The sequence below is a fragment of the Brassica oleracea genome, chromosome C8, assembly GCF_000695525.1.
Source record: "Brassica oleracea var. oleracea cultivar TO1000 chromosome C8, BOL, whole genome shotgun sequence".
Lineage (NCBI taxonomy): Eukaryota > Viridiplantae > Streptophyta > Magnoliopsida > Brassicales > Brassicaceae > Brassica > Brassica oleracea.
In genome coordinates this window covers 41,703,731-41,716,099 of record NC_027755.1, presented here as the reverse complement: position 1 = coordinate 41,716,099, position 12,369 = coordinate 41,703,731, and the positions used below count along the sequence as shown (strand labels likewise).

Below are 12,369 nucleotides of genomic sequence, written 5' to 3'. Positions count from 1 at the left end.
TATATATTTGAGAAATTAAATCTCTATTTTCTCAGTTACTTTTAAAGTTTAAGGGAAACGTTTAAACAGACAATGCAGATTTGCATTCGCACCGTCTTTCATTGGTATGACAAACAAGAATAGAGAGTAGAGCAGAAACAAAACGAAGAAGAAACCGAGTTATTGAGCCTCAAGGAGGCGACGACGAGCCCAGATAACTCGAAGCGATACAGTCGATCATCTTATCTCAAAAGCTTGTTTCCTGCAAAGACGAAGAAAATGCTTTCATCATCCAGGGTTATTATTTTCTCCAATAAATGTAGAAAGAAAGAAACATTGACTTACAAACAAAAAACACTCCCCTTCCTTTTTCAAGGTGACATTGCAGATGAGATGTTCATGCTTTCACGGCTTCCTCTTGTGAAACCGAAATCCCCAAATATCCCCTGTCGAAGCACAACGCTCTTTACTAACACGTTCCTCCAAAACGAGAACTAATAATCACATTTTGAGTTACAACTACACTTGGGCGCATGCCTCATTTACGTACCATTGCGTCATTGACAGCATATGTGACGCAGTAATGTTCCTGTTGAAAAAAACAAAACCATAATCAAATATTTACCCACATTTATGTCAACACTGACGCATCATCCAAAACTAACATATATACTGGAGATACCCTCGCTATTCAATACCCTCATCTTTCAGTCTTCTTTTTACCTTTCCCATTACATAAAATGGGTGGAAAACTAAGTTAATAAGGTGGATGATGATGGACTTGCCTGCATCATGTGCCACTCTTCAAATTCGTCAAACAGCTCCAATCGCTCGATCCTGAAACACACACAACTATCTTATTTTAATATAGGAGAAAAGCAAGGGTTTCTGAAGAAACGTCATGGATTGGAGATATAAGAGAGCCAAAAGAGAATACATAAATAAAAACACAGGATACAGGAAGAGCTTAAAAACAAGGGAAAGCTTATAACTCATCAACATTTACTAGGCCTTTCTTGTAAAAGACAACTTTTCTGAAAAAAACTCAGGCCAGATCATCGATATGAAAATTATAACGCAGTTACATAATTTTAAGGGTAACTACAGCGCTGACCTGCGTTTTTCTTGAGTATCAACAAAGCTTCCATACACTTTCAGCATATCCCAGGCAACAGCTCTCTAATATGCAAGAACAAAGAGTAGAGTAAGATATGAGAAGGCCATAGATTACAGATTATAATTGAAAGTTAGCCGTGCGTCCATCAGACAATGCACATTATCTAGCTACAACCAGCCATCACGACCAGAACGAAAGACTGGAAACTGCATTTTGGTCCTTCAAACAGATACGGTTTGATGAAGATCCAATATTCAATATAATGCAACTTGTTAGCCCATTACCACAACGGAGTTATATAGGAATTAACAATAACATAGCATACAATTTTGACAAGCAAATTTTCGTTAGTAGAATTTGCACTCAAACCCTTGCACATTTGCGTTTAAAATTTAAAGTCGTATGTCAAATTGTTAGGCAACTCGATGTAAGATTGGAGGCATTAATACATATACAAGACTGCATTTAATCATATTGATATCTAACTACAAAGCGTACCTGCCATCCATTCTCAAGAAACAATCTCTCCTTTGCGAGTAAAGTCGGTGATGCATCAATGCTTAAGAGTGCACAACCTCGACTCTGAAGCACAGAAACACACGGGTAAAATAAATCAGAACGAGCTGCAGTGAAGGTATATTTATTTATCTACAAAAAATGTACCCAAGAGGCAAAATGATGACATTTAAAGTACATATTCTTACCTCCAAGTTTATAATCATCTGATGTCCAAATGCATCATCTGGATGGATCTGCAAACCGAAAACCAACATCAACAGTAAGATTATATCTACAATATTATGCATGACAAGGTAAAAAACACAGCTGAGAACTAGGTAGATACAAAAAGCCAGAAAAACCTGCTCATATAAGAAAAATACTGCAGTTGAAAACGTCTTTGACGCCCAATTGACGATGGCACGGCTGGAATCGGGGTCCAGATAAATCAGAACACATTCTGCAATAATAAATGTCGGCAGACTGTAATGATATTAGGGATCAAGTAGGTTTATCATGAGTCAGTGGTTAAAAAAGTATGTCATAAGAGTGTGTAACATAAAAGGGAAAGTGTTGATGCATACCTAGGATCCATACCAGCAAATGATACAACATCTCTTAATTTTGGTATATCACGCAGGTCAACAGGAAGTAACTTGTAATGATCACTGAGAACTTGGCCTTCCTCTGCAGAGGTAAACAGCAACGCAACATAATAAATTAAGAGGAGTAACTAACAAAACTACAAGCTAACTGTAAAAAAAAAAAGAAAAAGGGATTTGCATATTTAGCTTGGAGAGGTGGCAGAATGATAGATCAGTAATAGCTGGACTGAACTAGTTGAGATCGATGACATATATAAAAAGAGAGAGAGAATCATTCAACAATTCTCACCAACTGAAATAGATGAATTAGCTCCTAGAATTTTGTCCCTCAGCTGGCTGGAATTTTCGATAACAGCAGCCTTCTTACTTGTTACCTAAGGTAAGAAGGAAAGCCATTTAGCAACAGGATGAATACTTTTTGTTCAGCGTTGATCAAGTGAAATGAAATGAATGGGTACCTCTTTAAAGTCCAGTTCCACGTACAAAAAGGGCGCTTTCCCCTCATCCTACAAAATGGGAAAATGAGAAGAGAAGCACGCAAAATGGAGAATTCAGAAGAAAGAAAGAAGAGGAGGAGGGAGGCACCAACCAGAAGCTGAAAGTAAGTAGTATCGAAGCCAGCTCCGAGAGAGAGTATCTGTTTCTTGGGTTGAGCAGTTTCATTAGAACTAATCCCACTTTCCAGAAACTGAGCCAAAAGCTTTCGGAAGGCAGCCCAACGGGAAAAGTAACCTAGGGAAGAATCCAGTAGTGTCAGCTAAAGACAGAGTAATAATAAGAGTGTGTGTGTTCGACCTACCTCGATTAATAATGGGCGATCTTCGAAGGGGTCTTTTCACAAAGAGATGAACATAATCGTCTTTCATGTAACCCTTTTTGACACAAGACCTTCAAAATTCACATAGCACGTAAGTCAGCAACTTATCCAATCTAATTTACGAAAAGAAAGAGGGCAGCATGCCATACAGTTTACTGGCGGATGCATCATCGTTTGTAGCCTGCACCGCCGCTCTGTTGCTGCGAGATTCTGCCATATCTTCCGATCAAATCCCTAGCAAGACTAATTACCGATTGGTTTCTCGAAGACGAACAGGAGGAGGAGGAGGAGGAGTCTCGTTTTGGGCTAAAATAGATGGTATTTGGTTTGGGCCTAGGCCCAGTAAGTTCGCAATGAGACTTACTTCTCCAAATTATCATTATCTAATTTATATAGAAGAAGCAAAGAAGGCCCAAAAAAGTGGAGTATTATTATTAAGGATTAAATATGTTTTATGTTATTAATTAGACACGTCATCCCCATATATTATATAAAAATAGGGGGAGAGCTCCAGAGTTATTGTATTGGATCTATCGGAAAAAAACCCTAATGGATATGGAGAAGCAGGCGGAGATCATTGATGAGCTGGTTCGCCGAGCTTCTACCTGCAAAGGCGAGGCCCTGTTGCCTATCATCATCGAAGCTACATCGCATCCTTCTCTTTTCGCCTTTTCCGAGATTTTGGCTCTACCCAACGTTGCCCAGGTCTTTCTTCATTCTCGAATCCTGGCCTAATTTACATCGACGATCTACTATTCTCATGCTTATTTGTGATTGTTTTTTTTTTTCCGGTGATAAAAGTTTGTTGTGTAGAAATCTCTCTCTCTCTCTCTCTATTAGCTAGCTAGTAATTGTTGATGTTGCATTGCAGCTTGAAGGAAGCACACATTCTGTATACGTGGATGTTCTGCGGTTGTTTGCCCATGGCACCTGGGGTGACTACAAATGTACGAACCACCTTTTAATGTTTAGGCAATACAGCAGCTCCCTCCCTGCCACACTTTCTTATTTGTTTTTGGTTTATTAGGCAATGCTAGCCGTATCCCTCAGCTGTCTCCTGACCAAATCCTGAAGCTTAAACAGCTCACTGTGCTTACCCTTGCCGAGTCAAACAAGGTTTGTATTCTCTTCTCATTTCCTTCCACTTGTTTCTCACTTTGCTTGTTATTCCTTAGGTTTTGCCTTATGATACGCTCATGGCCGAGTTAGATGTCACCAATGTTCGTGAACTCGAGGACTTTCTTATCAATGATTGTATGTACGCGGTGAGTGCTCTCTCTCTCTCTGTTTTTGTAAACAAGCATGATACTGACTTTGCTAGCTACTTACTATCTTTCAGGGTATAGTTAGAGGCAAACTGGATCAGTTGAAAAGATGCTTCGAGGTCTGTTTTGTCTCTCCTATATAATCATTGTGCTTCTGAGTCATATATTTCTTGGAAATATGCAGGTTCCATTTGCAGCTGGTAGGGATCTAAGGCCAGGACAACTAGGGAATATGTTACACACATTGTCAAACTGGTAGTTAGTTCCTTCTTCTTCCCTTGGTCTCCAGCGTTTTGTTTCTTTCTTTGCGCCTTTATTTCTATTTAAAAAAATGAACCCGCACATGGCGTTAGAATATATATGACTAATGATTTACCTCAATTGAGCTCTATTTGAAGTGTCCTTTTCTCATGAAACAGTTTGTGCCTTGCTTAAATTTTTGAGACTTTTTATGTGTGTGTAGGTTGAACACATCAGAGAATCTTCTCGGTTCAATTCAAGACAAGATTAAATGGGCGGACAATATGAGTGAGATTGACAAAAAACATCGTAAGGAAGCAGAAGAAGGAGTGGAAGAAGTCAAGAAGTCTCTGTCCATGAAGGTCAGTGATAGGCTTGGAGGCCTAAGGGCTTCACTATTCCCTCCTACTAATTATATAATGTAACTAATTATAGGTTTAGTAACCCTGAGCTAGAGTCTGAGAACTGAAATGGGGTTTTATCAACAAGGGACACCACTAAGAAAACTTCTTTCAACTTTGTAATTCCAGTACTATCATAGATTGAAAAAGCTATCAATTTTATTATATACATTGAGCGATTCAGCCAGTCGACTGTGGGGAGTTCTTCTTACGTGTTATTTATATTCAAAAGAAAACAACGTTGTGTTACAAATAGGACAAGTTATCCTCCACCTTATGTCTGGAGCGATTTAGTTGTATATGTTTTTTTTTTTTGTGGAGTTCTTTTTGTGCTTCGATATGAATAATGAAATGTTGGTGGAGTGGTGATTGTAGAAAGAAAACTTTTAGACGATTATGAAATGTGATTGGGACGGGTGGTGGTCGATGTAGTCTTACTTACATTGTGGGCAGGGGGACATTGACAGCAGAGGGCATAAAGAGATGTTTGGGGAACCAAGTGGAGTGATGGACTATGAAGAAGATAGAATCCGACCAAAGAGGTAATTGTTTCCCTGGTATATGATACAAGTATTAGATGAACTAGAATGAAAAGTGACAAACTCACCTTTGGATCGCAGGAGGCGGCATCCGGTAACAAGGTAGAGAGAGGAGAGAGAGTGAAAAGGGATTTGTAATGGTGTTGATGGACGTATCATTTACTTTTGGTGGCGGTTTTTTTATTGTTAGCATTTCATTTCAACTTGTATAATGAAGTATCCTTGTCTCTTTCTCAAGGCAAGAACAAATTCGGTGGTTATTCGACTTAAAAATGATATGAATAGACAAGCAAAAGTTGGTACAGTTGATTGATTCATAAAAGTTTATGCATTTCATCGAATCCGATGTTGTGACCGGTAATCAACACTAAGTGGTAGAGTCAATGTTGTAGAAATAATGAAAAGCAAGGCATGGAACTCTAGCCGTCAGGTTTATAATGTCAGTGTTGCGTCTTCTAGCCACAGGTGAACATGAGACTGGTGTACTCAGGCGGCGCTTGGTGATCCTTGACGGTTCAGGGCCATCAATGCCGATGAGGTGAGGGAAGTTGAGTTTAGCCTTGGCCCCTCGCAACTTGAAAGCGGCTCGGTCGTAGGCCGCAGCTGCTTCCTCGGCCGTCTCGTAAGTGCCGAGCCATATCCTGGCTCCATGTTTGTTGGGGTCTCTGATCTCTGCGGCGTATTTCCCCCAAGGCCTTCTCCTCACTCCTTTGAAGTTGCCTCCTCTTCTTCTGGTAGATTCCAGATCTGGTGAGCTGCTGCTGGAGAAAGAAGAGAGACTCTCTGAGTCATCCTCCAGCAGATGTCGGCGAATCGAATCCAGTACCGAGGAGCAGTCATAAGATGTGAGATCTTGTTGCATTTTTCTTCACTTGTGAGTCTTTAATTGCCAGATAGATTACACTCAAGGTTTTTATGTGAGACTTTGAGATTATCCCTGAGCATATACTGTATATATATATAGACAGAGAGGTTTACTAAATTATATTTGCGCTTTCTTGGAAACGCCTTATTTAGTCACGTTTTCCACTCACCTCTTTGCTTATTTTATTAATAATTCAAAACAAATAAACCTGACGTAAATCTCATGATTTTTAAATTTAATATTCTCGTCCTGTTACATTTATCTATTTGGAATTTGGAATTTGGAATAAGCTAATTTATCCTCCCGTAAGTAATTTTACTAATAATTTTTTTTGCTAGGAGACTTATGGAAAGAGAAATTAACTTCTGGAATAGATCCTAAAGCCGAAACCAAAAAAAATAGAGAAAATGATTATAAGAAGTGATGTAGTTTCTGGTGGTAATCCAAAATATTACCATGCAAAATAATGTTTTATCTGGTCACTGTTTTTGGTTTGATTGGTGGACTGATCTTGGACCCCTGATCACTGTTTTTGGGAATAGAGGACCGAGGGATTTACGGATCCCTATTGACTCCCATGCGTGCACAGCTGCGCTGAATGGTGAATGGAGACTCCCTGCAGCAAGGTCTGAAGAAGCTGAAACACTCCAAGTTGTTCTGTCAACTATGCAACCACCGTCTGATTCTCGTGGCAAGGACGGCTTCCTTTGGTGCTCTCGGCAACGCTCATTTAAGCACAAGTTTTCCTCCAAAACTACTTGGAACTTTATCAGGGAGCCTGCCCCGTTGGTATCTTGGAGTAAGCTGGTATGGTTTAAACATATTCCGCGATGCTCTTTTGTATGTTGGATGGCTATGCTTAACAGGTTACCCACGAAGGACAGGCTCATCTCTTGGGGAATGACAGTTCCGCCGGTGTGTTCCCTTTGTTCCTTAAACCCCGAGTCTCATGATCATCTCTTCTTCAGCTGTCCTTACTCTGTGGCTGTTTGGACTCATTTCTCTGGATGGATGTTCAGTATCCCACCTGTATCTCTCGCCTCTGTAGCACACATTACTGAGCAAGCTCACATTGTATCTCGCTCAGGTGCTCAGTCGATTATAAAGCTCTTGATGCAGGTCGTTATCTACAACCTATGGAAAGAGAGGAACCACCGCATCTTCAGGCACACACCATCTTCCGAAGCTGCGATCATTAGCGGAGTTGATCGCTCTATGAGAGATCGTCTCTTATCACTGCCCCCTCCATCGCAAGGATCACTGTCCTTGCTCTCGCTCTACTTTTCCATCCGTTCTTCTTCTCCGCCTTAGCTTTGTTTAGTTGTTTTTAATTGCTCTTTTGTTTTCTCCTTTGTAATAAGTTGTTCAACAACAACGATGTATCTTTTATTCAGAAAATGGTAAACTTAACATTTTACAAAAAAAAAAAAAAGCGTCAAATACATGTTTTCAAATTATCTTGGAAAAAGAGAGATCGATAGTTCAACATGTTTTGCTACTAAGGTAATTCTCAAAACGTAATTCTATAAGATAAACATTTAAAGGTAATTTAAAAGTAAAATTAAAAATATAGCTATGATTTTGACATTATTAAATCAGTAATATTTTGTTTCATTTTTTTTTTTTTTTTGTGCGTAGAAAGTTGATGACATTAACATATATAACACAAATAGTGACGTGGACCATGCTTCTCCTCCACGGTGAGCTCCTCCGCCGAAGTAGCGCCTGTCAGCGCCATGACGTGGACCATCTCCTAGTGACGCTCTGCTTGCTTGGCGAGCTTCACTATGTACACATACTGGTTTCTACTTAATGTTTACCGCCATTGGAGAAAAAAAACGAAAAAATCATCTTCTTGAAAAAAAAAATTGTAAGAAAATGAAAAAGAGAACCGGACCAAAATTAGAAGTGTGTAGTTTTTATTTTTTGCAAAATATATAATTTTTTTACGTACAGAACTTAAAGAAGATGATTAGGCAATTAAGAGAAGTTGTCTGAAATTTTTTCTTTTTCAGTTATGTTCGATTGAATTTTGAATTTTTTCTTTTTCAGTTATGTTCGATTGAATTTTACAGAGATGAAAGGAGAGAGAAAAAGTTAGGGAAATTTGGGATCATATCCATTGTAGGATTTAAATGAAGTATATATACACATCAAAGAGAAAACTATGATATTTGTGTAACAATTGCTATATTTCTCCTTCCATGCACCATTTATGTTTGAATGATTTTTATTTTCTTTTTTTCTTTTCTTACGAATATGTTTTCCCCTTCTATTTTTAGTTGCTTTCAGTTTCTGGTAAAATAATTATTAAACTTTGTAGTTTACATAATAAAAACATAGTTTTTTTGTACACATAATATGTTTTGAAAATTTTAAAACAGACATATATTTTATAAATTTTATATAATATTTCATAATCACAATTTTAAATCTATACTACTTTACATATATATAGTATAGTTAGATTTTATTTCTAAAATGAAACATAATGTTGATGTGTTCCATTTTGTTTAAAAACATAGAATAGTACAGAAGGGAGGATCATTGGTCATCTCGTTAGGGTCAGAGCTATTTGTGGTCAGGGATTTTGTGGTTGAAGACGTTGTGCAGACCAGATAACCTGCTAGTGTTTATGTGGTTGGGTCAGTTCTGAGTGGTTAGGTCTGCGTGAGGAGTAGAAAAGGGAGGATCATTGGTCATGTGGTAGTGTTGTTAGAGGTTATGTGGTCAGGAGATTGACGGTGAGTTGGAAGGTGAGGGTCAGTGTCCATGTGGCTAGTGTCTCAGTGGATAGTAGGTAGAGTCTACACATTGAGTTTAAGTGGTTAGGGTCTACACATTGAGACTCGTTCTTATATCAAAATAATGTAAACACTATCATATACACATTACTTATTAAGAATCATTCTTACAGAGAACGCTCTAAACACCATTGTATCCACTTCATTCCGATAATCATTCTTCAAAACACTGTAAACACCAACAAAACTCTAAACATTGGAAAGATAAACACACCGTCAATCTATGAATACAATACACAACAAATCAGAATGGAGAACAAGAAGGACATGAGACCGCAGAATCCATAATCAAGTACAAATTAAAGACAAGACCGATCAACAAAATTAGGGAAATTGGGTTGATGATAAGTGCTAAAGTGATTACCTTTAACATGATCGATAGCGTTACAATTCAAACCACTTTCACTACCCGAAACTATCTCCTTCTTAGCTTCATCGCGTCTCTTCAAAGTGAAGGGTTTGACCGGATACACATAATCGGCGGTGATGTCTCCTGTTTCAGATTTCGGGGATGAATCTTCCTTCTCTACTGAACACAACTTTATCTCTAGAGTTTAGGACGAGGTTTGTGTCATCTTCGCCTTTGATTTCCATTGTAATTTCCTCGACTTTCAGCATGGAACAAAGGATCAGTGAAACAGAACCCTAAACGCCGACTCATCCGGAGATTCTTCTTCACTCGGCTCGCTGGAGCTCCATAAACCGCGGTCTTCAACCTGCAACAGCTCCGCCGCAGACAGATTTGGTATAGATCTTGGCCAACAAACTAAAGAGACACCGCACATCTCGTCGGGGAGGGTGAAATCCAGCGAAAAATCAAAGAAGAAAAAAGGGAAAAAGGGGGAGAGAAACCCTCTAACGCCGGGAGATGCGCCGTAATCTGCTTCTTTGTTTCGCTAGAGAAGGTTGGAGAGAACCAAGTGGACATTTTGCCAAACTCAATCATTTCGAGTTGATTTGAGTGAAAAGGGTTTTTTAGTCAATTTATCAAGAGAAAGTACCCCACAAGCTGAAAGTTTGTGAAGATGTAAATAGACAACACAAAAGTATGTCTATGCGTAAATTTTTCAATTATTTGTCATGTACCATATATTTAACAAATATAGTATTGTACAATGTCAAATATTGTATTAACGGCTCTTATGCGCGGGGAAGGAGAGCGTTGTCTATTTTCATATCAAATTGATACATATATCAATGCATGACTATATTCTTAAAAAATGAGGTTGTTATGAATATGAAGCAAAATGACCCAAAAAGTTAACATAGATATAATATATATTGATATATTTTTGGAGAGATATAAGAAGAGAGAAACACAATACACTATAAACTTATGAGGGCATTACATTATGGGTTACTTTGTGGTGAGTCTTTAACATGTTTACGTACTTTCTGCTGAAGGTGTACTTTAAATCTACATTTTGTATTTTTTGTTCCTTAAATATCCCTCTTGGAATGAGAGTTAAAATCTGGTCAAACAAAAATTAAACACTAGTTAGTCTTTTTCTATTACAATTAATTGGTAAGTTTATTGAGTAGTGGGATTTGTTTGAAACCATTAAATTAAAGTATGTTAAACCCAATTGTTTAGTAAATTAAGCAGGCTAACACAATTGTTTTGTGGTCAGATACATGTGGTTGTGGGAGACAGAGGTATGGTTATGGATGGGATTACGATGGATGTGGTCAATGGATGGGTTATGATGGAAGTGGTCATGGAAAAGGTCAGGATTAAGATGGTTGTGATCATGTCTCAAAGGTAGAGTGGATGTGGAGTAGACGGCTTGTTTCTGGGATAGTTGTGGATAGAACGAGGTTAGGGTTATGATGGTTGTGGTCATGGGTCAAGTTAGAGTGGATGTGGTCAACCATTTTCTGGAAAACTTGTTTGTTGCAAAGAGTCGTGCTACCAACAGTTATTTGGTCCAAAAGATTCTTTGACAACTAAACAAAAAAAAGAATCTTGATTAATAAGAAAATTAGGATTTGAAACACAAGTAGTAAAATTAGAAGGTAGTGAAAAGAGTAGAGAGTTAATACCTTTCAACTGCAGATTTATCGAATTCATAGTTAACAATAAACGACTAGATTAGAATTTGCGACAAAAAATATGCCACAGCCACAAAAGAAGAAAAAAGATGAACATGTTGAAGTTGAAATGAGAATTAATATAATGAAGAAAAAAGAGAGAATGTAAGAGATAATGGATAAGATGAAACAAGAGGTTGAGAATGTAACCAAACCACATGTTCTCAATTTTTTTTTAAGTCATAAGGATTTTTTAGAGAATTTACAAGCACAAAGCACTTGACATGTTGAAAGTATGTCTATGTGTATATAGAGAAGTGAAAAATATGTTTAGATCTAAAATTTTCTAAACTTATCGTGCAATAGAAGCTAGAAACATCTTGTTGAGTTATAGGCGTATTTTAATCTAAAGGTGGATTGCACAGTGTTTTTTTTTTTTGGCTCAACTTCAACTTATCATTAACCAATAAAGCAGTACATGATTTTAACCACAGAGGATTCAACCACACTTACAAACAAAGCGATCTAGTATCACCCAGGAACACATAGATGGATCCTACGCTACCCGATCAAGATTTTTGCTGTAATATCTACCCAGTGAGAATACACTCTCGTCACGACCCGACAAGAGCATTCTCTTAGACCTCCTAAATTGACCACAGGAGTGAACAACATAAAACCCGAGCTTAAACTAAAATCTAATCGAGAATAATCATTAACGAACAAGTATTGGTCGCCAAAGAATATGATTTCAGAACTTGGACCAGTACATCATCACCGAATCGGTGCTATCCCGAGTAACTCCAGCAATCATCGGGCTCAATATCTCACTCCTTAGCCAGAAAAGACGGAACTAGTCCGTATTGAAAAGGCAGACCTCGGCCTCAGACAAACGAAACCGGAACAGCAACTGTAGCTTCCAATGGTGTGGGGCTCAACCGCCGGAGCCGTTGAACAACCGCCGACGCTGGGAAATTGAGCACCACCGCGATTCAAAAGCAGAGATCATTCCTTCAGTTGACCACTCCGTTGAAATGGAAACTCTACGCCGCGTCGTTCCGGGGAACCAGAGAGACGAGACCATTTTCTGCCGACCAACACACCACTCCTCTGTTCGGTACACCGTCGAGCAGAAGCCAAGGTGGAGGTGGCTTTCCACTGGGTCACGCGCTGCTGCCGTGAAAAAGACGTAGGTCTGAAAAAGGGAA

General features: G+C 38.5%; 3 protein-coding genes across 5 annotated transcripts; 1 reads left to right on the top strand and 2 right to left on the bottom strand.

Annotated features, from left to right (window-relative positions):
* Positions 1-2: 2 nt before the first annotated feature.
* On the bottom strand, positions 3-3,302 carry LOC106308422 (tRNA wybutosine-synthesizing protein 4). Its single transcript, XM_013745583.1, has 14 exons — positions 3,166-3,302; positions 2,999-3,087; positions 2,789-2,931; positions 2,658-2,705; positions 2,489-2,573; positions 2,179-2,281; positions 1,957-2,077; positions 1,801-1,848; positions 1,595-1,678; positions 1,094-1,158; positions 765-816; positions 530-568; positions 325-425; positions 3-241 (listed from the first exon to the last, which is right to left on the bottom strand). Exons 1-13 carry the CDS (start codon positions 3,231-3,233, stop codon positions 351-353), a joined length of 1,020 nt encoding a protein of 339 aa, XP_013601037.1. The 5' UTR covers positions 3,234-3,302; the 3' UTR covers positions 3-241; positions 325-350.
* A 239-nt stretch (positions 3,303-3,541) lies between these two features.
* LOC106308424 (COP9 signalosome complex subunit 7-like) lies at positions 3,542-5,765 on the top strand. 3 transcript variants are annotated; one of them, XM_013745586.1, is made up of 9 exons: positions 3,542-3,721; positions 3,888-3,963; positions 4,044-4,132; positions 4,192-4,281; positions 4,356-4,400; positions 4,466-4,536; positions 4,745-4,883; positions 5,376-5,464; positions 5,543-5,765. In XM_013745586.1, exons 1-9 carry the CDS (start codon positions 3,566-3,568, stop codon positions 5,565-5,567), a joined length of 780 nt encoding a protein of 259 aa, XP_013601040.1. In that variant the 5' UTR covers positions 3,542-3,565; the 3' UTR covers positions 5,568-5,765. The 3 variants fall into 3 exon arrangements, 1 of the variants encoding a protein (XP_013601040.1); XR_001263569.1 differs by having other exon boundaries at positions 3,545-3,721; positions 5,393-5,464; XR_001263568.1 differs by having other exon boundaries at positions 3,557-3,721; positions 5,390-5,464.
* A 63-nt stretch (positions 5,766-5,828) lies between these two features.
* On the bottom strand, positions 5,829-6,323 carry LOC106309436 (ethylene-responsive transcription factor 13-like). The gene has a single exon (XM_013746461.1). It carries the CDS (start codon positions 6,321-6,323, stop codon positions 5,829-5,831), a length of 495 nt encoding a protein of 164 aa, XP_013601915.1.
* Between the last annotated feature and the right edge of the window lie 6,046 nt (positions 6,324-12,369).